Source organism: Periophthalmus magnuspinnatus, chromosome 13, assembly GCF_009829125.3.
Source record: "Periophthalmus magnuspinnatus isolate fPerMag1 chromosome 13, fPerMag1.2.pri, whole genome shotgun sequence".
Classification (NCBI taxonomy): domain Eukaryota; kingdom Metazoa; phylum Chordata; class Actinopteri; order Gobiiformes; family Gobiidae; genus Periophthalmus; species Periophthalmus magnuspinnatus.
In genome coordinates, this window is record NC_047138.1 from 26660652 (window position 1) to 26687813 (window position 27162).

At 39.6% G+C, this 27162-nt stretch overlaps 1 protein-coding gene across 2 annotated transcripts; it reads right to left on the minus strand.

Annotated features, from left to right (window-relative positions):
* Positions 1-1455: 1455 nt before the first annotated feature.
* LOC117380473 (period circadian protein homolog 2-like) lies at positions 1456-24233 on the minus strand. Of its 2 annotated transcripts, none has more exons than XM_033977287.2 (22): positions 24072-24233; positions 17670-18148; positions 15845-15937; positions 14181-14335; positions 13479-13600; positions 13175-13376; positions 12089-12140; positions 10931-11073; positions 10458-10536; positions 10246-10352; positions 9969-10122; positions 9770-9878; positions 9022-9301; positions 8774-8927; positions 8562-8698; positions 8266-8472; positions 7928-8173; positions 6738-7846; positions 5945-6158; positions 5184-5412; positions 4098-4248; positions 1456-3520 (listed from the first exon to the last, which is right to left on the minus strand). In XM_033977287.2, the coding sequence occupies exons 2-22, from the start codon at positions 18044-18046 to the stop codon at positions 3365-3367; spliced, it is 4476 nt and encodes a 1491-aa protein (XP_033833178.1). In that variant the 5' UTR covers positions 18047-18148; positions 24072-24233; the 3' UTR covers positions 1456-3364. The 2 variants fall into 2 exon arrangements, with proteins under 2 accessions (XP_033833178.1, XP_033833177.1); XM_033977286.2 differs by having other exon boundaries at positions 8774-8930; positions 24072-24210.
* Between the last annotated feature and the right edge of the window lie 2929 nt (positions 24234-27162).

Sequence of the window (27162 nt, forward strand, 5' to 3'; positions counted from 1 at the left end):
TTAGAGGTCCTATATTACGCAAACGCAAATCTTGAGAGTTTTAAGCCATGTTATAATGTTGTTACGTCCTCAAAAACATACCTGGAGTTGTGTTTTGTATTATTCACGCATGTTTGAGTAACCCTTTATTATTAATCTGCCTACATCTCCAACGCTAAAAACGCTCTGTTCCACCTTGTGATGTTGTAATGTGGTACTTTTCAAATTAACAGATACTTTTTAACTTTTGTTCAGTAGAGATGAGATATTCCAGGGCTGAAATGATCCAAATGATTCTAGTGAAGGTATACGAAGTTTAAAAACACAGAGAAGTATGTATCGCCATGCTGTATTACCATGTGACATCATAAGGTTGAACAGAGTGTTTGCCATATGAGAGAAGAAATCAGTCTAAATATGAAGGACATTTGTATTAAACATGCGTGAATGAAACAAAACTCCAGATATGTTTGTGATGAGGAAACAACATTATAACAAAGATCAGACAATAGTGTAATATGGGCATTTTTTATTTTTTTTTTAAACATGTGTTTATTAAGATTTTCCATTTTCATTCGTAATATGGGCCTTTAAAGCTATGTTGTGTATGTTTGTGCTCACAGTGATCACATCTAATTGAAATCTGCAAGCCTTAAGAAAGTAATTTTATGTTTTTTTTCCCCCTTGGCATATTGAAATGAATTTGTTGGAGAGGATAAAAAAAGAAACAGTTGAATACATTTTAAAGTGGCAATATACTATTACTACCCTCAATATCTTCCATTGTTCATAAGTATAATTCTGACTTTTTACAACCACATATCAAAACAGTTGGTTTTCCAAGTACCACCAGATCTGAACCAGTTTTATAAAATAAATAAATATTACAGGAACCACACTTCCCTATTGCCAGTTAGACTAACCAAGCAGAGGGTGTGGCAGGGATAAAATTAACTTAAAAGGTGCAATATGTAACTTTTTTGGTGGAGGGTCCGCCATCTGTTTCTTTCAATGAAGATGTTGTGACTTGATGTCTGTAATATTCCATAGTATAACACTGAACTTGCAAATCTCCTAGAAGGTCCAATCTCTGGAGAGCCAAGCAGACTTACCAGGAGAATTCATGTTTTTCAAGGTGTTTTTAGGACACCTGTAATAGAATAAATGCTAAAATGAACAGGTTCAACGCCATAGTGTGGAACATTTTAGGCAAATCACTAACTCCTGTATGGAATTAAGGAAGTATTAGACCCTCCACATAAAAAGTTGAGCAGAACACCTTTAAATTAAATAATAAAATTATAGAGGGATTCACACAGCACCTGTTTTAATATATTGGGTCTGATTACCACCATTGTCCAAAATGTTAATGATGTATATGTCACTCATAGTACCCAATGATGTTCATATTGTCTTTCTGCTTTATTTTAATATTGTTGAATCTTGAAACTGAATAAATGGAAAGACACAAGATTTAAAAGCATTTCTGTTTTATTACAACATTGGTTTAATTCCTCAAACACAGAATCTCACCTACAAAAAACAGCTTGTGTGTGCCCTATACTTATATATATATATATATATATAAATTTAGTTTTCCAGACTGGTAGTACAGTGGCAAGGAGACAAATATCATGTATGCATTTATAGGTGCTTCCATCAAACAAAATCGTAATGTGTAGTCCAGATTCCCTCTATGATAAGGCGTGAAAACTGCAGCATTGTTAGCTTAGCCTCTTGAAGTTAGCCTCAATGTGTACAGTCTATACAATACATCCAAGTGTGCATTCTATAAACAAGGTGAGCTCTGGAGGCTAGTCAGGAGAAAATGAATTAGAAATGAACTATCAGATAGCTACTCAAGATGGTAAAAGGCATCCCATCTCAAACTGGAATCACAAAAAGTACACCAATCTGTCCATTGCGTTTTGCCCACACATACGACACCATAATTAAAACCAACGATCACAGTAACAGGACCAAAAGAGTTATTAGAGGTAGTATTTGTCTCCTGTCACACTAAAATAAAATAAAAACATAAAACACAAAGAAACAGAAATAATATAACAAAAAAAAGATTTGTACAATGACAAAATTATCAAGCCAGTGAGACAATTGGTCCCATCCGTTACATTCATGACCACAACCGTTCCTTCACCTTAGCGCCGCAGTTGATCCCAGCTTTGACTTTAACTTATAGAGCCATTTCTGGTCACAGTTTTCAGTACTGAAATTCATGTAAAAATAAAATAAATGGGGGGAGGAATATTGCATGCATAAAAAGGTCAAAAATACTCTGCATACTTTAGTAATACAGTCCCCCGTGAGCTACTGTTGTTGTGTTCATATGGTTAAAGAATGAACAACACATTGAATAAAGCATATTTGACTGGCTCTGTATAAACATCATTCTGACGCAAAAGGTTAAGTGCTCTCAAACATTGTACAGAAGGATACGTCCCTAAATAAGTGCTAAAGGAATAACTTTATATGTAAAACAATTTTTCTTTTTAAAGTGTCCTAGAAAGTTTTTAAAACATCCAAATTCAAAAACATTTGTAATAATTTCTTGCCTTGCTTGAATGCCACACTATGATTTGTCAATTATCTTTGTAAAGTAATTTAAATTTATGTTATGCTGGTTTTCAGTAGTGAAAAACTAAATATTTCTCAGACAGAAACAAAACGTTTTTGGTGATGTCAAATGCAAACTGAATCTCTATAGTAGACTATTTCACAAAATTTGGCTTTGGCATAAATTATTTATCTTAATTTTAAATATAGAAAAAATATTTAAAAAATAAGATTGTCTCCTTATTACAGTGTAGGGTCTGTTTTGCGCAGATCCACCAAATGTCAAAAATGCGAAAAGTGGATTTATAAAAGTCCTTCCTTCTCTTGTCCAATCATAAAACACTGAAAATAAAACTGACTGTTGGTTGGACAAGACAAAGTTACAGATGATGGCTACATAATTCAACATTTAGTGGGCGAAGCATCCTTTCTGTAGTAAAATATATAGATATTTTTAACAATACCATAATTTACTAGTGTGTCTAGACTCCAAACAGGGCGTGCATATTGTAAAGATAATCTCCTGAATGTTTTGCCCCTTGTGGTTTGAAGGGAAATTGAGTTTGGATTGAGCTGCAGGAACAGAAATGCTGCCTCCTAATGGGCAAATTAAGAACTGTAGAAATAGCAGCTCTTACACACAGACATGTCCAGCAACACTTCCTTGGCGCAATCACGTTTTTCAAAGTTCAAGTGATCAAGAGGTTGGCCCACAGTCAGTTCAGTCTATGCTAACTGTGGACCTGTGCATGTAAAAGCTTGGGGGTCTAAAGTTGGTCCGTGAGCCCCCTATTGGCAGTTGGCAGTAAGTTCATGAGCCAGAGTCAGGCTGAGGCTGCGACTCCTCTGATTGGCTCTGGGGGTTCCTAGCCTCTTGGCTCAGTTCTTCCCCCAGTTCACTCATGTCCATATCAGGCATGTCCTCCTCTATGGGTGCTGCTGCCGACTCCTCACAGTACACACATTCCTATGGGAGAAAGAAATAAATGTTTAACACGTTTGCGTTTATTGAGCAAAGTTAATAGTGTAGAAGTATGTCACTAACTTGACAACATTGACTCTGGCACCTGATTTGCAAAGTAATTTATTTCTAGTTCTAAAATTAAGGTAAACTTGTCCTCTGCATTTGAATTATTTTTAACTTCACTAATTCTTGTCGATTCCAGTTTTGGTTTATTCAACGCAAATGTCCTTAGCCAACTAAATCCACAATAGTTTTTAGTCAACCACAAAATACATACACGTTTTATGTCAACTATGATAAATTGTACTTCATTACTTCTATACACATGTAGGAAGTGTTATTTAAATACTGGGTTTGTTTATGGGCTGATCTGGGGATCAAATCTGCAATTTCTAATAATATATAAATGTACAAGAATGATAAGTCACAACATTTTCCAATTTGAAATCACAAGATCAGATATTTGCAACACAGGATGTGGAAAACTTATCCAGAACTATCGCAACTACAACTACTGCAAGCTCCCATCACTTCAACTACATTGCTTCAAATTACAACTGTGCCTTATGTGGACTCATACCTTAACATTGATGGCTGCTGGTAGACCTCCTCTCCTCATCCAGGGATGCTCCTCCACCAGCTCTCTGCGCTGCTCCGAGGAGAAGTGCGGCTGGCTCTTCTGCATGTGCCGCAACCGCTCTTTGTCCTCTCGCAAAACCTTCTGAATGTCCCTATGAAACAAAGGAGAACTATCTTTAAATACACTTCACGGTGGCTGTGGGTGAGCATCCTTCTTTTTTTGTTCTGCGCTGTTGAACACTGCATTTTCCCTAATGTGCGGTAAATAGTGTTTTTTTTAAAATCTTAAATCAAATATTACTGTTAAAGAATAGATATTATGCATTCTTATGACTTTGAAACATGCTTTTAGTTACCTTGAGATAAGTATTTCATATTTTCTAAAAGTAATGTCTGCATTTGGAAATCAGACTTTACATAAATTACACCTTTTCAATCAGGGATTTAGACATTAGAGTTCCCTCTGCTGTCAGCAATGGGAGATATAAGACAGTGTCCACCAGCAATCCGACCAGAACTGAAGAAGCAGCTTGGATGAGCAGCAAAAGGTCTTCACCGCTACAACTTTTTGTCCAGTTGACAGATTTTACGTTTATCTTTTACAATGGGAATGAACAACATGAATATAAATTAAGTCCTTAGACAATGTCAATGGTATGCAAATAGAGCTGTGTGTTTGTTGTGAACATGGTTTGATTTTTACCTGACAAGCAACAATCTCTGCAAAATGCAAACCAAACATTTTTGAGTGCTTAGAGAAGACAATATTGGATTAATGGACTCATATATTAATGTAACAAGTGTAAATTAAGCTCAATACAACTCCAGGCATGTTTTTGATGATGGACAATTAAACTTAAATGAGGTATTGCTTCTTCTAATATTCACGCAAATAAAACATCCATTGACACTGGGGTGGGTTAAAATACATCTTACTCCTTCCTACTCCATTTTGACCATCAGTCTTGGACTGAACTTTTACAGTATTCATCTCTGTATCACTTTGTAATGTTTATTTTGAGCTACGTCATGGGCAGAACAAACAATCATAATTCACTGTATTGTCAGTGTAAAGTGATCTTCTGACCTGGATGGGACCTGGTATGTCATCATGACCTTATCGTCTGCGTTGGCCATGAGCAGCCACAATGGCTTCTGTAGCACGTATTTGATGAAGTGGTCTTCATCGCCCTGAGTGGACACTTTGCCCTGAGCGTCGCAGCTGCCTTCACCTCGCAACTTCACCTTGGTTTTGGCCTTTGGGTCGGGCTCCAGGGAATCTACGCTGCCAAAATACTTGCTGGTGTTGCTACTTCCTGTTAGCAAATAGAAATGGTAAAGATAATACATTAAAATTCAGTAAAAAGAAGAAAGTAGGATTAAGAAGATTCACAATTTCAATGGTCACATATCGCAAAGGGTACAAGAAAGATTTCTGAATTTTTATAGTTAAGACCCCTTTTCTGTACCATCTCAAATGTCAACTCTTCTGGATTTGTTTAAAACTGCAGTTAACTGAATCTTGATAAAAAAAAAATTATATATATATATATATATATATATATATATATATATATATATATATATATATATATATATATATATATAGTAAAACCAAATAAAAAAACTTTATAACACAAACTTGATAAGCCCTAACTAAAAGTTTATATATTTTTGTCCTCTTGTGAAGTCAATTGTCTAAAGCTATTCCATCTTAATGAATTTCTTTTACTTTGATGATGTTTTGTCTTTATCTGTATTACTATCTATAAATGTCTTGTTTTTACATCATTTACTTGGAATGATTGTCACAGTAATGAGTAAAAAAAAATAAAAAAATTAAAAGACCTGTTCTGCTGCCCGATGCTCCACTGGCTGACGTCCCACAGCCGTTACAGCCTGATCCAGAGCCGGACCCAGACCCAGAGCCGGAGCCCATGGAGCCAGAGGTGGCTGAGCCTGTCCCGGAGTGAGAGTCCTCCTGCTCCTGAAGCAAAATGTCCAGTAGATCACATGATGAAGAGTTCCCATCACTGTGCACACCGTCACCTGGAGACTCAACCTGGGGCAGAGAGAGGGAAAACATGGTCAGGCTAAACTTACAGAAATATATATGGGGTTATTTAGTATTAAACTATAAAATAAGATTATTATTTTACATTTTGTATATTTAGAGCAATATTGCAGTTTGCAAACTACTGAATAATAGAAACCACTGACTTCCTGTTCAAAACTGCTTCATAGTAGCATTCTCCTACATGTTTTTATTGAAAAAAGGTTATGTTTTTTAACCCTAGATGTATGACCCAGAATCTGAATATTTTAACTAATGGTAAGTAAATACAGCGCAATGAGTGGAGACAGGTTTGTAGGTGAAAACAGAAATTTTCTGAGCACTCAAATGAAGCACAATGCAAGATTACTCAAACAGGTGTGAATCAATCTGAATACAGCTTACCTTATGGTGAGGGAACCCATTATAACATGGTTAAAAGCTCATGAAGGTCAATTTTACATATGTTGGTTATTAGCAATAGTGCCTTGGATTTATGTAGAGCCTTTACTGATACTCCAAAAACATTGATATCTTATACATTTCTAGGAAGCCTCATAACATATTTTTATTTGTGTGTAAATCTACCTGCTGGTGGCTTTCAGCCTTGGCAGTAGGGTTCTTCTGTCCCTCCACTGACCCTGATGGTCCCATTGTGCTGTTACCCTGAGCACCAGAGGGTGGCGCTGTGCTGTCCTGCCGTTCCACCGAGCGCTGCCCTTCCTCCATACTGAGCAAGTTGAGCTGCAGAGGAGAGCTGCAACGGGACTCAAACAGTGGGGGTGAGGTGGTGGGCTCCCGGGCCCCAGAGGCGGGGGTAGAGGAGCGTGATGCTGCCCCCTCTCTGGGCTCCACTGCAACCGCTTTAGAGGCATCAGCTGTCAGACTGTAGGAGAAGGGCTGTGTGGGGTAGGCAGCCTGGGCCACAAACGGGGTCTGCACTGGGAATGAAGTCTGTTGGGCAAAGGGCTGCTGGGTAGTATAGTTCTGAGGGCCCTGGAAAGGCTGTGGGTTGGTGTACTGAGCAGCGGCTCCCTGGTACGGCTGCTGAGAGGCAAAAGTCTGTACTGGAAACTGCTGCGGTGCGTAGGTGGGCTGGGTCTGTATGGAGTATGCAGGCTGGGTCTGTATGGAGTATGTGGGTTGAGTCTGTATAGAGTAAGCAGGCTGAGGGGGCTGAAATGGCTGCTGGGTAGTGTAGGCCGGCTGTGCCTGGGTCTGTTCAGGGAAAAAGGTGGGTCTGGGAGGAGCCCCTAACTGTCCTATTTGACCTATCTGAGGGAAGAGGTAATTGGGCAACACCAAAGCCACCACAGGCGTAACAATGGGGGCGGGATAGGGAGCGGCAGTGGGTGGAGCCTGTGAGCTCTGGCCCTCTCCGTACCCTGTTGACAGAGAGGGGTCCGGGCGAGGAGCCTGGGGAGGGGCAGCTGCAGTGGGGGGGTAGAGGGGGTAAGCAGGCACCATGGTGGGGTAGGACACGTTGAACGCAGATTGTGATGCCTCTGACGGCGACCATGAGGTCTGATTAAGCCCCTGGAGAGGAGGCCGGGGCTTGCGGTTGGACACAGCGCTGTCGGAGGAGTCGGGGTGCTTCATGCGCGGCTTCTTAGACTTCCTGTTTCGGTTGCCTTTCTTTGCAGAGGCCTCTGGTCTGGCGCTGCCCTGTTTAGCAGCTCCCCTTAAACCAGAGGATTCTGAAAGGACAAGTCAGCATTGTTTACAATGAAAGGATAAAAGGAGTTTGTTTAACCTTTCTAAAATAAACTTGTGTGTACCTTCTGCATTGGCAGGGCCCCTCTGCTTATGCACACATGCGGAATAGTCCTTCTGGAGAGAGCGGGCGTCTCTGAGCTCTCTGCAGCGGTTTAAAAAGGCCTGCTCCTCTTTTTGTGTGTGAGCTGCTAGGACCTGTTTAGTCAGGCCCAGCCTCTTATAGGCCTCTTTTTCCTGGCTTGGTGGAGACACCACACTGACCGGCTGTGCTGGCGGAGCCGGGCTCTCAGCCACATCCTCAATAATCTCTGTAGCAGACATATTACACAAGTTAGACAAATACAGAGAAGCCAAACAAACATTTAACCAGACTTTGTTTATAGCTAAAACCAGTACTGACCAGACTCTGGCTGAGGCTTCTTGTCTCCTACATGTACTATGGTGCTGCTGTAGCTGCACTGCGAGGTGATGGACACTACACTTTCTGCTTTACTCGGGAGAGTAAGTGGGGCCAGTGGAGCTCCGACTACAGCAGGTGCCCCCGAGGGGGGCTTTTTAGGGGCTTTCATGTTAGAAAGGCCCGGCTGAGCATCCAGCATCAATGGATCTATATACAGTAGGTATTTCTTAGTCAGTTTCAAGCCAATGCTAGTTAAAGTGTTCACAAAAACTGATTTTAAAATAAAACAAACTTACCTGTGGTAGTATCCTGTGACACTTGGATGCCCTCCTCTGACCCTTTCTTATCATCATCAGAGTTGGAGGAAGTGGTGTTTGAGGAAAACTGATACTTCCGTTTCACAGTGATGGGAATATTGCAACTCTCCAGGTATCTACAAAAGCACACACAGGTTAAGCTTTATAATAAAAAAAATCAAAAAAATCAAGGCACTTGTTTTCAATGTTACCTAATAACACTGTCCAAGCAGCTAATTTGTTGATAGGAGCACACAGTCTGATCTTTGTATGTCAAGTCCTCCATACTGGCAGCAGTACTGTCTTTGGCCAGCAGAGGGGGTGCTGATTCCTTCAAACGAACTACTGGGCTCTTCTGAGAGGCAGCTGCTAAAAAGATTTTTGCAATATTATAACAAATTAACACACAACACAAGACATTTAAACTCCACAAAAATAATTAAAACAGAGCAGAACTCACAGTCGGAGATCTTCTTGTGCTCAGGTTTGGATAAGGATGGTGAGGGGGAGGGGCAGGGTGAACGTATGCCCCCTTGTGTATCCTGGTTCTTGAGCATGTGCACTCCTTTGCAGATCTCCTGGAAGGTGCGTGTGGGTTTGGCTTTGCCCGTCTCCTCTGGCACATTTTCTACTGCAACGTTTCCATTGCTTTCACTGGATGAACTAATGCTAACTAGCTGCTCGTATGAACCGTTGCTGCCGTGGCTTCCATAACCACTAGAGCCCATGTTGTGCACCGGCTGGAGAGAGGAGGACAGAGGATGTGTTACTGAAGGTGAAGTGTACTTCAGTTTTACATTACATTTGCAAAATAATGTTTGTTTACTGATGATTGTTTCATATGATAAGCATAGACTTGGAGCTGAGCGACAAATTTTGATTTATTTTTTATTGTCAGTCTCAATTTGTAATTCTATTTTTGTCTCATTTCAAGGTCATGGTCTGCTTTTTGTGTCCCATCTATAAAACACACAAATGTTAAAGAATGCTATGTTGCCTCATCCCAACCCACACCTCCTATTGATCAGCCTTTGTAAAGCTTATTTGTGACAGATGGAATTAACCAATGACAGTGAAACAAGAACTCTCAGAGCAAGAAGATGACTTCATTTACCACTTAAAGGCAATATAAAGATACTAAGTGTACATCAATCACCTTTACACAAACTTATCATGGTGCGCAAAATACATATAATAAAAATACATACTTGTAATAGGAGCCGGTGAATTTGTTCACTTATTTCTTGTATATCTGAGTCCATTATCTTCCCTCCATGGAAAGCAGGTGCAGCAAAAACATCTTCATTTACAGGGCCCCTGAAATAAAACAATACAAAATTAGTATATACACAATAAAAAAAAAAAAAAAAAAAAACATGCAATCTCAACTACTACACCAATACTTACATTCTAACTTTGTGCCTCCCAATCACAAAAGACACTTTACGGCTCCAAGGGTTAACAAAGCTGGACCAACTTGTGTCTAAAGTGACGTATTCACCATTTCTAGCACAGAACCGGATGGAGGAGTGGTCGAACGGCTGACCAGCATACTGCAAAACTGTTAAAAGAAAATATACATTGAAACACTTGAATAAAAAAAACACCATGAACTTTACAAATCTGTGTAAAAGTAAATTTAGAACTTGGAGCATAGTCCAATAAATAATTATAAACCAATTACTTTTTCTATGCACAGCTAACATCAAGGGCCGGTCACTTGGGTGTAGGTTTAGCAGCACTGGGGTCCCAATCAGATCTTGAGGCAGGTAACCCAACAGAGGAACAGCCCTGATAGAGGTACGGAGAAACAAAAATTAGTCTTGTCTATTAGAATGTAGTAATAGATTCATGCATTAATAATAAATAACAATTTATTATTATGTAAGTACTGACCTTTCGTCTACATCCTGAAACACACAATTAGGAGAGTGAGTTGTGGTAAAAATCCTTTTGTCTGGTGGAATCCGGGGAGCTATGAACACAGAAATGAAAAAACAAAAGTTAACTTTTTGTTGCCCCAATACAGATGGCATCAAAATGAGACTGCTGTGTACTGTCTGCATGTGTTTACAAGTGTTTTTATTGTCAGAGAACCAGGGAGGAAGGCTTGTCCGCCTAGTTGTTGTTAATGTTACTGTTAGAGCAAACTTCGCTCTGACCTCTGGAAGTTGAGAAAAGCTATATTAAGATATTCACATATTAAGACAGTTAAAATCAGGTACAGTGCCTTTAAACTAATCCCCAAATTACCATGTAATAGGCTAACCAAAGACAATAAATATGGTAGTTTAGCTTAATTTTACTTTACTAAAATGTGTGAGTGGGACAGACATTCTTGTTTCCCTCCCAAAAATCTTGTTCCTTACCCTCATATCCGGAGTGTACCCTCTCGGCCAGTAGGAGGCAGCAAAACTGTTCCTCAGAGAGCTCTGCATCCTGAACTTTCATCAGATATGGAGTCATTCTAAAAGGATAGTACTGGAGATCTCCTTCTCGTTCCTTACCACCACTAAAAACAGAGACATTTTTGTTAAAGTTTGTGAACCAGAATGCAAATCTGACTGCTATGTTTATTAATACGTCCTTTTAACTTTGGTAAGGGTGAAAGGTCACATTTTTATACAGCGCTTTTCCACCTTCAAGGCACTCAAAGCACTTTACATCAAAGAGCCACTCACCCTCAGTGTTTGCGTACACTGGTGTGTGAATGGATAAGGTAGGTTATGTGTATTGCCCAAAAACACGATGGCTGCATTCATCTGTGAGAGCTGGAATCATACCGCCAACCTGTGGGTCAACTGTGCTACTGTCACCCCTGCCTTATAGTTTAGCACTCTATAAACATGGAGGTAAATAGCATTCTTGTATTAGATTATCAGGCAATATTTCAGTCTCATCTCAAATTTTAATGCTCCTCTAGTTGTTTATGATGTGATCAGAATCCTACATTTAAAACATACTGTAAATCTAATCACTTCCATGTAAAAGAAATCGCAAGTAGATTTTTTATATTTTTCATAAACTGGTGGTCATTCAGTTAAGTAGCTTTATTCTGAGCTTTTAAAGTGACAGCACAATTTAACTCAGTCTCAAATCATTTGATCTGAGACAGAACCTTAATATCAGGTCTAAGTTATAATGGCAGAAAATTTAAAACTAGCAGTTAAAAGAACTTCTAAAGATAATGTGGGACAATTCATCAAGATCTTAAGGGACCATGTGATTCTTAGCCCTTACTTAACAACATGCTTTACATTTTCAAACTAATCTACCAGTGCTTTACAAAAGCAGTGAAAGCATTAAACAAAAATGGCAAAACACTATAAACATAATACAAGGAAGTACACAGTCACAGTTTGTGACCCCACAATGCTCCCCCCTTTGGCCATGTCATTCTTATTTTCGGTATAAATTGGCTTAAAATATCTTAAATCTAAACTGGTAGGATCCAAAAGGGAAATGGTTGACCTCTCAGTTGCCTGAAGTGCAGCAAGATTTTGAACAGGAAATTAGCCATGGCTCACCTGATGCGGCAGAAGAAGGACTTCTCCTGCATGCACTCCGTGGGAGAGGATTCTAATGGGAGAGAGGAGAGAGAGGATGAATATAATGATCAAATGCATTCAAAAGTGCTTCTAAAATAAGACTGGAGACAATCCAGGACTCAAGTGTTTGTTACTGGACTAGGAAAAACTGGGTACTTTTTCACACTATATTCCTGGCCTAATAGTGTGAAGTGCTTAGATAATAAATTTAGCATAGCTTTCACACATTTGGTTTCATGTTGGTTGACCATATTAACTTGCCCATTATCCAGGCTGTAATTATTCACATTTGTAGTGTTTTAATCTGTATCATGCACCCAGGTGTTGCTTGAACTGGATACAGTCTGGTTAGCGGGTAATCACTCAACTCACTGTTCATTTTATCTGGTTGATAGAACCATACAAAAGCATAAAACACATAACTAAAGGTTCACCATGTTCATTTTCTGGGGGGAGGATCTGCCACCTGCTTGTCTCCATGGAGACGTTTATTTGCCTTATGTTGCGTAGTATGTCAATGAACTTGTGCATCTCCATGGAGACAAGCAAGTAATGCCACCAAGCCAAGTCAGATCTGTGAACTAAATTTAATGCCAAGCTGTGGAACATTCTAGGAAAAGTTTTAACATCTCCAAGGAGACAAGCTAAGCTGGTGATGTGCTCTCTACCAAAAAAGGTTGCATAGTGATCCTTTGTTTGTCCTTTTTTTCTTTACTTACTAAAATTGTTATTTATCTCAATATAATTTAAATTTTACTTTTAACAAGCCCCTGCAAAATAGATTTATCTTTAGCTGGTGTAAATAAAATATCTAACATATTACTGTAAGTGACAAGTGACAGATTGTGCGCCTGCATTAACATGGTGTGAAGGGCCTGTTAATTAAGTCTGTGTGAGGTGTGTATGGGCATGTGGGTGCGGGGGCAGGACATGCATAGGAAACACATGTTTTTCCATCTAGCAGGTGATGTGAACCGTGTTTCATGTGCAATTTACAGAGATATTCAACAAAAACACCCCCAAAAATTTCCACTTTTTTGGATAACACGAGAGGACTGGGCCTACCTGCTCCAGTGCACATGCTCCAGGAGGGGAGGCGGTAGGGAGTGGTAAAGCTGTAGAAGACACTGACATCCTGGGGGGTCAAAAACTCCACAAATTTGGCGTTGTTGAAGACCTCGCGCTTGCAGTTCAAAATGGTCGCGGCCTGTTCCGAAATGTAAACAATTTTTCCCGTGATGAGTGAGACAGCCACCGCAAATATATCCTGAGAACAAAGAAGAGACAGCAAAGATAATTAATATATGTTGTCCTATGTGTATAAACAACTTGTCAGGGGAAGGCATGGTTAAAAGTTTATGGTACTTACATTGTTTTTGAGAGTGTATTCAGATGTTATACTGTTGATTTCTTCAATTGTATAAGATGATACATCAAATCCTGGTGGTTGGCTATCATTAATCATAAGCATTTGATAGTACTCTTCATTGGCTGTAAGAATAAAAAACACAATTACATTTTAAAGTAGCAAACAGTTTTTTACACCATAGGAAAAAAAACACTTAATAATTTTTGGAGGTCAATATTTATCGTATGAAAATTATTTTGTACTAGTGGGAAAATTTGTTTTATTTTTCTGTTCTACGATTATATTTGAGCCGTAGAAGTTTGAATTATAAACTCCTTTGACTCACTGTAGACACAAACGAACTACTTAAGTGTTGCATTTTGTTATGCATTTATTCCAGTTCATATTTTTTTTAACAACAGGGAACATTTAGAATACTTTTTGGACATAATTCTGCTTTATGGTTACCGTTTCAGTATTACCGTTTATTGTCTATATTATATGCATATTCAACAATCGCACTTCAAAATGTGTTATCGTGACAGGCCTAGTTTTGACAAAGATTAGCAAAAATGCCACAAAGTTAACTTGACATAACTGCCTCCGATTGAACGCTATCCACAGAGCTATAGCAATCAAACCTGATAAGCTATGCCAGTTTCTTCATTAGCACATGCAAAAACATGTGCTTGCCAGGAGAGCCATCCGAAGTGGTCCGCTTACCTTTCACCTGTTTGACACATCGCAGGGCGTATTTCAACGTGTTGACGGTGGTCGATTTTCCCTTGCTTCTCTTTTCTGAAGATAGATGCATCTTAAGCTCCTTGAGGGTCTTGAACAGCTCCTTCTGTGTCTTAGCTTTGGCTGACTGCTCGCTACTGCAGAGGAACATGAGACGGGTACACGTGTTAAACTGACGAGGTCTCACTGCTGTCATATTCTGGAGGCAAAGGCATAACCACATAGAATTTGCAAAGGAGTAGGAGCTATCAATATGTGATGTAAGGTGAGCGTGGAACTGTCTGGGCCTGCTGGAAGATTCTGTATACGGATTCCTGATAATCTACACGTTTTGGATCTGATCATAACAATGTATATTTTTGGTTTTGGCATCTTGTTCTGGACAAATTGTGTGTCTATAACCAAGCGGTGTTTTGCCAATTTTACATCAGGTGCACTACCAGATGCAACCTACAGTCTGGCCCATAGTCTAAGAATTTGGACTATATAGGTATAATAAAAATCACACATTGTTGCCATTTATATTATGTTAAAAACAAAAAAGAACTGCCTAAAGATTAAATTATTATTATTAAATATATTTATACCACTGTAGTCAACACTTTGGAGTAGCACAGCAAGACATAACACACCCAGATTATTACTGAGACCAAGGATGATTATATAACTCATAATTCTGAAAAATTACCTTAAGAAACCTTTGCTCTCTAAAGAAATATAACTAGTTTAAAGAACCCATATTACACTATTTTCTCATCTATGTTATAATGTTGTTTCATCAAAAACATACCTTGTTGTGTTTTATTTCATTCACACATGTTTAAACACACAAACCCTGCATATTTAGGCTGAGTTCTTTTCTCAAACTCCGATCTACCTTATGATATCATTGGTAATACAGGAAGTAATCCACTGTATTTATAGACTTCATACACCTTAACTAGAATACTTTCAGCCCTGGAATTGTCAATCACTAGCAAAAGGTAAAAGGTAGCTGTCAACTTGAAAACTAACACTACACGACATCACAAGGTGGAACAGAGCATTTTGGGCTTTAGGGATCCAGACAACCTAACAATCCAGGATTATTCAAACGTGTGAATTAAAGAAAAAACACAACTCTAGGTATGTTTTTGAGGAGGTAACAATATTAGGACCTTTAAGTATTCTTTGCCAATAGTTTATTGTTTATGGCTCAATGGTTGGATAATTGACCCTGAACAAAACCTTAGTGCTAAATTACTACTATCACAGTTTGTTTTTCATTTCACTTTTACCTTGTCTATGTGTCTCATTTTGACCCTACTTAACCCTAAGCTTTTTTATCATTTGTGAACCAGGAAGTAAGGCTGGTCCGTGTTAGCATGCTAGATGTTTTTGGCATTACTGCAATGGCAAAACTCCACTCTGGCCTATGAAAGTTCTTAAAAAGTGCATATAAACTCATCCCAGCGAATAATTAGGATGCTAGAAATGCATTAGGAAAGTGGGGATTAATCAAGGGCTGCTACAAACTATTTAAAATGAACAAATTATGTTTTTCCATGTTTTTAAAGGCAGTTAAAAAAAATAAAAAAAATAAATCACATACAGGGCTTTTAATAAAATGGAGGATAATCAGATAGGGGGTCTATAAATGTACAAACCTGCAGCCACTGGTTGAGGGGTTGTCCTGTTCAGAGCTAACCAGACTGAAGGCATTGGAGCTGCTAGGCGGTGAAGGACTATGAGAGTTGGAGCTGTTAAAACAAACAAAAAAGTATTTAAATGTTATTGTTAAACATATAAATAGACTTGCTAGACAATATGAAGAACTGCCAGAAATCCCAAACAAAATCGGCGACAAAACATGGGACCGCCAAGGACACAACACCTGCCACAGCATCTGAATCTACAATGTAAGGATTAAAAAGTGGGTCAAAACATTTTACTTTTAAAATAAATGTATATTAAAAACAAAAAGGTTAGCTGAGGACAGGGAGCAGTTGGCATAGAGTAGGTTTTGTCATGCGTTTCTTTTGATTTTAGATATGCAAAAAACCCTGATTCAAAATACTTCCTTCTCGCTTAAAAAGGTGAACTATGCAACTTTTCTGGTGCTCTTCCAAGAAACTGTAGCCAGCTGAGCACTGTAAATCCCTCAATCTATCAACAGCTACATCAGAAAATATTATATTTAGTTTCTACTTTGTGTGTTGCTACATTTTTGCAGGTCCAAGAACAAATAACTTCTAAAAAACAACCATTCATAGTTTTCGCTTTGCTGAGGATTGAAATGCTAAGAATTGAACTGTGAAATGTATTATAATATCCATCCATTTTCTTCCGCTTATCCGGGGCTGAGTCACGGGGGCAACAGTCTAAGCAGGGACTCCCAGACTTCCTTGACCCCAGACACTTCCTCCAGCTCCTCCAGTGGGACCTAAGGCACTCCCACGCCACCCCAGATAATTTCAATAATTAACAATATTTGCTTGACTAGAGGGTTTAAAGTTACACTATGTAACTTTTCTGGTAGAGAGTCAGCCATTTGTCTTCACGGATATATTTTTACATTGCTTAGAATGTTCCACAACATGTCATTAAACTTCTATTTTAATATTAAAAACAAAAAGGTTAGCTGAGGACAGGGAGCAATTGGCATTGCATAGGTTTTGTCATGCGTGTCTTTTGATTTTAGATAGGCAAAAAACCCTTGTTTGTTTTGTTAATTCAAAACAAACAAGATTGCCAATGACAAAAAAATGTTAGCACTCCTCATTATCTTTTGTGAGAAGATCAACATAATAGTGTGGTTCAGCAGAATTGCATTTTTTTCAATTTCAACTTTTTGAATTGGGTCTTAAATCTGCACATAAGAATTGCTATCTCAATCTCTAGCTCTTTTGTAAACTCTCATGTAATACAAAAGTTCTGGAGAATGGTCGGTCTATTATGTGAGTCATTTCTGTGTCTGATTCACCACAAAACAGCGCCGTGATTACGTCAAATCAACCTTACTTCCGTGACCTAGATGGCAGGAAGACCACAGGAAACTTTAACCACTTCTCACAGTCCACTACATTAGTTATGTTTTGGTGGACCAGTACAGGGTTGTTCATGTTTAAGTGGTTTAACTGGACAGTCGTCATTATCTTAATCGGTTAAGAAAATATGACAAATGGTTACACTGTAGGAATAAAACACAGCCAGTAAGGAGCTAAACACTGACCACCTGCTCAGGTTCTGGAAAACATTCTATATGTTTAATGTCATACAGTGGATCATTTTAGCCAAAGGAATGGAACTAGGGTAAATTCAGCTAAGTGCACTCCTCTTCTCCAGAGTTTACCTGCTCCTCAGCCTTTATCACTTATCACTCCTATTACTCCTCCCCAAATGTCACCCTTTATTCACTTGGCAAAATGCCCGACTAATTTGTAAAAAAATTCAGTAGAACTTATATGCTATGTACAAGTGCATGGAGCTCACCTCTTGTTGCTCCCTGATGACTCCAGCAGCGCAGAGTCTTTCCCGTTGCCGTTGGAGCTGCCCACTGACTCGTTTCCATGGGATTCGTTTCCGTGCGACTCGTTGCCATGGGATTCGGTGCCACTGCCACTGGAGCCACTGCCACCCATCTCCACGTCCTCATGCAGAGTGGCCCGGGGTCGCTTCCTGTCGTCGTGGAGGGAGGCAGGTGAGGCGGGGTGCTCATGGCTGCTGTCGCTGCCCTCAGACGCCAGGCCCAGCTCCGGCTCCAGCTCACCATCACGACCGCTACACCCCTCACTGTAACTGCTGGCCATGTCCTGCTCGCACCTGTCCAGAGAGTACAGGTACTGCTTTGGATCGCTGTCTTCTGACATAAGCCACAGAGCAGTGCTGGGAGCTCAGGTCACCTTCCACATACCAGGACCATGAAGATACGCCCCAAAGAAAGACTTCTGCTTCAGATGAGAGAATTTACCCTAAAAAGAAGAAAATAATAGTATTAGTATTAGAAAGAAATGCAATGGAAAAAAAAAAAAAACATGTTAAAAAACATGAGAATATGCTTCGTTTTTGGCAGCAGTCCAAAACATTCATAGACTTGCATTAGCTACAACAATGTAAAAAAATAAATAAATATATATTTCTATTACACTATTACCAAGTGTCAGAATACTTGTGAATGAAGCTATGTTTAGTATTAGGCTAATAGAAAATTCTGAGGTGTGAGGACGCAATCGTGAGCTCTATTGACAAGTTTCAGCATTCTTTTTAAAGGTGAAGACTTTTGGCATGAAAGATTTGAGTTTGTTTTGATTTGTTAATTGATATGCCAACAGTGCTAAGTGGAAAAGCACCATAAAATTTACTTTTATATAGTTTTTATAATTGGCCTCATCATAGCTTCATTTTGATTGCTCCTGCTGATTCATGCTTCCGGTATTGTCCTGCATTTGAGGTTCAACTGCTCCGCTCACTGCTGTGTGTACATGTGAATTCAAAAATGTCACATGGCCATTTTTCAACAATTAAAACAAGTTAAGTCATTTCTTGAAATGCCACTAAAAGAAAAACTATATCAATACAGAAACAAAACTGCTTCCACCAGCCCCTCTGAGTAAGCGAGATCATATTTGTAGTCAGAAAGCTACAAATAGAAAATCAATGGAAAAGATATTAAAAAGGGACCAATCAATACGAAGTTGAAGTGCACTTTGATCTGAACTGATATCAAGAGGTCTACAGCCAATACTCTTTCAGTAAAAGCATGTGGTTTGAAGTTCAGATTTTGTAGGAAGATATTTGACTTTTTTGTTAAAGGCCCATATTACATACACTATTTTCTGATCTACGTTATGATGTTGTTTTCCTCAACATTTGAGTTGAGTTTTATTTCAGCTCAGCTCAGAGCTATTTGAGCTTTGGAGATGTAGACAGACTAATAATGCAGGATTACTCAAACATGTGTGAATGAAGCAAAACACAACTCCAGGTATGTTTATGAGGACGTGATAACATAACGTGTAGTTTAAAGCTCGCGTGAATAAATTTTGTGTAATATAGGACCTTTAAATAGCACCTCAGTCTGCCGTTTATATATCAAATATTGAGATTAAACAACAACAGGAAAAAGTGCCATATCACCGAGCCCTACCAACACCTGTAATGCTGCAATCAGACTGGGGCTTCAAAAACTAGTCGGACGCCTCTAGTCGGACGCCTCTAGTCGGACGCCTCTAGTCGGACGCCTCTAGTCGGACGCCTCTAGTCGGACGCCTCTAGTCGGACGCCTCTAGTCGGACGCCTCTAGTCGGACGCCTCTAGTCGGACGCCTCTAGTCGGACGCCTTTGTGTTTGAGGACAAACGCCTCCAACGCATGTTATTGATACTGTAGACACACGTCAGAGAAAAATACTTGATGTGCGTCCAGGGCGTCCGTTGTGGTCTACAAGTTTGGATGTTTTGTTTTCCCATTGTCTTTGTCAACGATGCAGACTAGGTTGAGAGATTGGCTTTAGTGTATTTATTACATAAGACCCGTCAAAAGAGGTGATTGGCTCGATGGTGGCTTGTCTGGATCCGTGACTAGCCACTAATTTGTAGCTGGTGTCTTTCTACTTTTTCCGGATAATGACATCGCTGAATCACTGCACCTTAGCCTCTAATGGGTTGATGCTGCGTATCAAACACCAAAAGTTCAGCTTTTTCCAACTCTGGTATCTCATGCTTTGGATGCATCAACAAGAGCATCCAACATGTGAACGCTCAAGAAGCAGGGCGGCCAAGTTGCGTGTCTCCTATAAACTTTGCATGAAAGATCGACGCTCCTCACGCCCTGGTGTGAACGCACCATAAGGCATAACACAATTACATACATTTTAAAAACAAACAATCTCAGAGTTCCCAGTCAGTGGAAAGACCAGTGATCCTGATGATGACCTCATTCACATTTCACACTTGGACTTCAACAGGTCAAGCTAAAGGTCTGTTGGTTTGGAGAGCTGTGAATGCCCTTTGGAGGGGACATAATTCTAAGAGCGGTTTGATCCAGTTCAGTTTTTCAAAAGCGCTCTTCAGATGAAAGTGGACTCTGCAGATAAAAGCAGCATTGGTGGATAAGCCAAAATATAATCCTCCAGGAAGCATAAGGACTCCCACACAGTACACTTCACACTCAATCATAAATTAAATCATACTTCAGTGTTTCGCATTAATACATTACTATATCACCTTATCATTCAATACTTGAAAGCTGGAAAAAAAAAAATTGGGGTCAATATTTATTAAGTGTACATTTCTTTTGCACTACTGGGAAATTTTGTGTTATTTTTGGCTATATGATACAATTTAAGTCGTAAAACAAAGTACTACAGTGTATTGTTCCGCTACTTATTTCTTGCAGCTCATGATTTTTTTATTATATTGTACATTTAGAATATATTTTGTGGTTTAAATCTGCTCTTATGTTATGTTGTCAGTGGCATAAATTAGTTAATAAGTTTCAATATTATCGTTTATCATCTATATTGACTTCAGCAATATATCGTACTTCAAAATTTGTTATTGTGACAGGCCTACCCCATGGTCTAAAATTTTCACCATAGTCTAAAAACAATTTGGACTATTTTGTTATTAAACATTAGATTAAATATAGGCAGGTAAGTGACATTTATAACCCACAAATATATTTGTGCCGTCATAACTAAACGAAATCTATGGGAAACACTGTACCTGATACCTCAAGAGAATACAAGCTAGTAGACAATTTCTATACAATAGACTGTTGTAATTATCAGTTTTCATTTAGGTTTTGCCCGGAAGTTTCCGCAGTAAAGCATTCTTCATTCACTTATCTTGCATTTATGCATCTAAAAATGCCTTATAAATATACATTCTTGCGATGAGTGGGGTTGCATCTTAACTAATATGACCTTTAACTTGGCCTGGTGCCAGGGAAAGCAACAAAATCTCTGAAGAGTCGAGTTTAACATTTTGGATATTTCAGACAACGAATAAGACAATCCTGCATTTGACTTTTTTTTTTTTTTCATTTTTTATTAAATTGCATCTTATTTTGAGGAACTTGTTACTGTGTAGACTCTGCACACCCGACTGGGCAACAGGTGCATTGGAGGAGGCACTTGGCTGAAATGGCTTTTAAGAAGACTTCTGCACACTGTCTCACTCTTGGTTCACTTTTATTAGTACATTTCGGTCCCTCTGACCTTCCTTAAGTCTTATTGCCTAATTTTTTTTAAATATATTTCTTCCTTAGGAAGAAACATAAAAACTTTAAGAAACTTTAAGGAAATTATCTTTGTTATGAATTGTAATAATACATCTCACCTCACATGAAGTCTAAAACTATACTTATATATAATATTTGTCATAGTGGGCACATAAATCAACCCACTGATTTCTGAAATAACCTTCACTTTTCTTAGCTCTGCCTCCTCTTCATACACCTCCAAAGCTAAACCAGGCATGTTTTTCTTTTCCATAAAGGCTACACTGAGGTCAATTTGAGACTGTTTTGCTTTTTTCCTGTGAGTCAGATCATGTTGCAGTCATTTATGTAAGTGAGCAAAAAGAGCAAGGGGACTACTCTTTGGTCTTTACATAAGAATCATTTACATAACTTGAACATGTCATTTTAATATCTGAAAAAAAAAAGAAAAATAAATTATAGCTTGACGTTTCAACTATGCATAGACCCCACCTTAACCTTAGAAATGACCTACTGTGGAGTGGAGTGCAATGAAGCGCATGCAGTATAGACTTTCTATTGGCTGCAAAACTCAGCCAATCAGAGCAGAGTAAGTAGTTCCAATAGGTAAAAAAAACAAGGAGGAAGCCAATGTGTCATAATTATTTTCACTTGAATGACTGGCATTGCTCAGGCTTGTGAAATGATCATGTGATACATAAAGCAATTGAACATTTGTAAATAATCTTGTACATGCACAGTGGAAATATGCCATTATGAAGAGTTGTACTGATTATACATTGATTGAGAAAGTGCTATATTACTAAAATTAGATTTTTGGAGGAACTTTGGCAGCAATGTTAAGGGACTGATTGGCAAACAAACAATGCAACAATACACAATGCTCTTACCCACTTCACCACTTATTTTTAGATATTAGCTTTAGTTCTTTTAGCTTTCCAAGGACTTTAATCTGTAGGCCAGTGTTTAATCAGCCTCTAATCAACTCACTGACCAGAGGGTACTTGGGTGATTTATGATTTAAGGTGAAAATTAAGGGGGACTTCATATTACATTACTGTAGGTCATTATATAAAGGAAATAATTAGTCAAACAGCAGCAACACTTGTGAGTGGAAGAGTGACATAACGTGCAAGTAACAACACACCCATCCGAGCGCTCTGTCAGCCCCCTTTGCAGCAGAAAACACACCCAGCACAGAAGCACAGATCTTGGGCATTATACAACGCTACTCCAGTCACATGGAGCTGGCTTTAGTGCAGCGGCACAAAGGGAGCGACTGTAACCTCTTTCATAAACATGCTTGCATTTGGCGCAAACTCAAACGCATGCGTCAAAAATCGTGACGACGTTGATTGTTAAAGAGTGAATAAAAACGTGATGAAAGCTTGTTACAGGCAGGACAGAAGCAATAAAATAGGAGCACTTATATAAACTTGCATAACGTGACCGTACAAAAGCTACAGGTTAAACAGTTAAATTATAATGTAGTTTTCATATAAACAAAATAATTTATAAACAAAATTACAATTATACCACCCCAGAAGCCCACACTTTAACGTCTTCATAAAATCTCGAAAGTGACATAATTGTAGCAAACTATCGCGAGATTAGGAACTCGACTGAGAACACTAGAAATGGGCTAGTGTATGCTAATCTTAATCAAATCACTAAAAATCGTTTTGTTCAGCATTGAACAAAAATATTGAGTATATTTAAAGAAATGTTACCAAAGCTGCTAGTGCCATGACAAACTCTGCAGGCATGCCATGTTATGACCCCATTGTTTCACTGTAAGACCTCATTTCAAAAGGTACTTGATGTTCTAATACAAATTGAGTGGTTCTAAATAACGTTTATCGAGCCTAATTTGGTTTTTAAATGAAATATGAACAGGCACAATGACAATGATAACAATAAAAAGGAGTTTAAATGTCAAATTAAAAGAAATACACAAGATGTTACGGAAGATGCTGGAACACGGTAGGCTATACTGGCAAACAGAGTAGGCCATTGATGAAGAAGCTGGGATTTAAACCTTTAAAAAATAAAATGTCATATTAAATTCACGCTATACGCTTCCATGATTTTACACGTGTGTCTACAAAGATAATTATTAACCTGTGCACAATAGCGTCATATTTGGTCATATTATTCAACATGTTGTAAGCGATGCCTCCTCTGCCTTCTTACTGCTAATCAAAGTATATGAGCCTATTTATTGGCCAAAAATGTTCAATGCGATGTCACACACGGGTACCTCTAAGAATATACGTTAGCCAGTGAAGTAGATTTTTTTTATATTTTGGCTAAAAAAGGTAGATCCCTTCCCCCATCTAGCTCGCATTGACCTGCTATTCAAACCCCACACACACGTTGACCTGCAATCCACTGCACGGTACACTGACACAGTTATGTAAAAGTCACGGTTTTGGCTAAACTACGCGAAATTCAGCCGCGTAACCACAGCGAATGGGTCAGAAACGATGAAAAAACACGTTTCATGTCTCAACAAAACAACAAAATGTCACGAAGCGGCTACATTTGATGCTAAAACTACAATAAGTAGAGCAATCAGAATTTTGGCGCATGCGCAGATCAGACTTTGTTATGCAACTTATTTTTTGCGCCGTTTTTTATTACCGTTAAACCTACAATGTAAAATGAGACTCACCAGTACAGTGGAAAGAAAATGGAACAATTCGTACGTTCTCGCTATCAGGCAAAAGAAACGGCGTCCGCGTAGAAAAACACAGTTAAAGGATCCCGTATTCCTCAATGGGAGTCACTGCTCAGACGGGTTGACACACTAGCCATCGGTTCCTCCCAGGTTCTCTCCGGCTTCGGCCCGCCAGCCAATCACAGAGCCCGGAGCGCGACCTCAATTCAAGACCCACCCACCGCCCACTATAATTGGCCCAGACCAGAGGGTTTCCATGGAAAGGGTGACGGCTTAGCAACAACAAACTCCCATTGGCTCTTGGCGCTGTCCATCGTTTTATATAAACAAGTCAGCCCCTGCACGTGGGATCCCATGTTGTGTGTGGTATGGGACTTAGGTGGTTACGACTGCACGTATCAAGTGAAAAACTTACATAAATGCAAATGTAAACAAAAAGCAAGATGATTGAGATAATTGTAGACTTATGTAGGCCTATTTAATAATATAAGGTAATATGTATAATAGAAATTAGTTTAGCTTTAAAACAATCACGCAGCTAAAGAAAAATGACTTGCTAAAACTTAAATATTAAAGCTATAGGACTATTTGTATTGCATAGACAGGAGTATGTGCTTTTGTATGGATTATTAACTGCAAATGTACGCTATACAGCACACCTGAACATTTGGACAGTTACTAAAACATTAGTTAAAACACGGAGGTGACTAGAATGATGAAGTAATGCCATATCTACAGTAATTAACGTTAGATCCGTTGGAATTTCAGATAAGTAAGCATATTATCAGAGCTATGCCTAAAATCTCTGTGCTTCCTTTATAGCCTGATTTGGGCATCATAGAATGAGCTATTAACATGTTAAGTTATGGTCTCTGGCTGATGTAGCTTTCATTGTGTCTTTTGAGGTGTGAGAGTTAACATCCTCACTCTATTTTAGTTCATGATTCAGTACAGAGTATGCATCAATGGAACTGCTTTGTGTCAGGTTTGCTCATCTGTTGGTTTGTCATGAGTAGGGACTGGCAAGCTGTTTTAGCACATGTTGCGATGGTAGCCAAAGCGTGTTCAGAGAACCCCCCCCCCCCAATGAGGGAAGGATGGAGTGTGGCAGGAAGATTGGTGCAACGTCTGCAGTAATGCGGTCATTGTATTGGACTGTTGTGGTGAAGAAGGTGCTGAGTTGAAAGGCAAAGCTCTTGATTTACCATTCAATCTACTTTCCTACTTTCATCTACAGTCCCTGGTTCAGTCCTACTTTAGATCTGCAGTTCTACTCTCACCTATAGTAAAAGCCAAAAGTAAAATCTGTCAACTGGACAAAAAGTTGTAGGAGTGAAGATGTTTTGCTGCTCATCCAAGCCGCTTCTTCAGTTCTGGTCAGATTGCTGGTGGGCACTGCCTTCTATCTATCTGAAGGAGGAGCTAACTACACTGAAACTGGCAACGGCTATTGTTTATACTTTCTGTATGTAGACTAGGTCTATTGAGCTACAGCAATGTGCGTGAGTCATACTTAGCATATTCATTCAACTCTTAATGGGTACTTTAATACCTATTGATATCCTGGCTAGCTCTGTTGTTGTCTTTGTTTCCCTCATTTGCTTTGGGTCTGAGGATGGAGTTATAGATGGGGAAAAGATGCTGTCTAAAACCCCTATTCCTGTTCAAGGAAGGATTGTCTTTCCTAACAAAAATTGTTTCTTTAACTTCCCTCTCAAACTATTTCTTTTCTGTGGATAGATTCTTTTCTCTGGTCAGATTCACCAGCAATCTGACGAGAACTGAAGAAGCGGCTTGGATGAGCTATAAACATCTTCACTCCTACAACTTTTTGTCCAGTTGACAGATTTTACTTTTGGCTTTTACTGTGGATCACACTGACAGATTACACAGACATCCACTCTCACCTATGGTCATGAGCTTTGGGTAATGACTGAAAGAAGAAGATCGCGGATATCAACTGCAAATGCATGCTATAAACCACATCTAAACAGTTAAATAATTACCAAACCATGAGTTATAACACGCAGGCAACTAGAAGTAATGCCATAACTACCGTAATTAATGTTAGATCCGTTTGAACTGCAGATAAGTAAGCATATTATCAAAACAATACCTGATAATGAATGTTCATTATATTTATGGACAGAATTTCTAGGCGCAGTCAGGGGCCGGAGGGGGCCTGGTTTGGGAACCACAGGATTTCATCTCTGCTGTTTGCAGATGATGTTGTCCTGATGGCTTCTTCGAGCCAGGACCTGCAGCAGGCACTGGGGCGGTTTGCAGCCGAGTGTGAAGCGGCTGGGATGAGAATCAGCTCCTCCAAATCCGAGGCCATGGTTCTCGACCGGAAAAAGGTGGTTTGCTCTCTCCGGGTGGGTGGTGAGTCTCTGCCCCAAGTGGAGGAGTTCAAGTATCTCGGGGTCTTGTTCACGAGTGAGGGAAGGATGGAGCGTGAGATTGACAGGCGGATCGGTGCAGCGTCTGCAGTGATGCGGTCGCTGTATCGGTCCGTTGTGGTAAAGAAGGAGCTGAGCCGGAAGGCGAAGCTCTCGATTTACCGGTCAATCTACGTTCCTACCCTCACCTATGGTCATGAGCTTTGGGTAATGACCGAAAGGACAAGATCGCGGATACAAGCGGCTGAAATGGGCTTCCTCCGCAGAGTGGCCGGGCGCACCCTTAGGGATAGGGTGAGGAGCTCGGTCACACGGGAGGAGCTCGGAGTAGAGCCGCTGCTCCTACACGTTGAGAGGAACCAGCTGAGGTGGCTCGGGCATGTCCCACCGGGACCGGGTTCTGGGCATGTCCCACCGGGAGGAGGCCCCGGGGAAGACCCAGGACACGCTGGAGGGACTATGTCTCTCGGCTGGCCTGGGAACGCCTTGGGGTCCCACCGGAGGAGCTGGAGGACGTGTCCGGGGTGAGGGAAGTCTGGGAGTCCCTGCTTAGACTGCTGCCCCCGCGACCCGGCCCCGGATAAGCGGAAGAAAATGGATGGATGGATGGATACCTGATAATACCTAAAATCTCTGTGCTTCCTTTATAGCCTGATTTGGGCATGATAGAATAAGCTAATAATATG

What these genes read in the sequence shown, in the direction of transcription:
- LOC117380473 (XM_033977286.2), bottom strand. Translation starts at nt 18,046, where the DNA reads ATGTCAGAAGACAGCGATCCAAAGCAGTACCTGTACTCTCTGGACAGG. An exon ending in TCATCAGGGAGCAACAAGAG is followed by an intron (nt 15,938 to 17,669) that starts GTGAGCTCCATG and finishes TTGTTTTAACAG; the next exon opens with CTCCAACTCTCATAGTCCTT. An exon ending in TTTCAGGATGTAGACGAAAG is followed by an intron (nt 10,353 to 10,457) that starts GTCAGTACTTAC and finishes TACCTCTATCAG; the next exon opens with GGCTGTTCCTCTGTTGGGTT.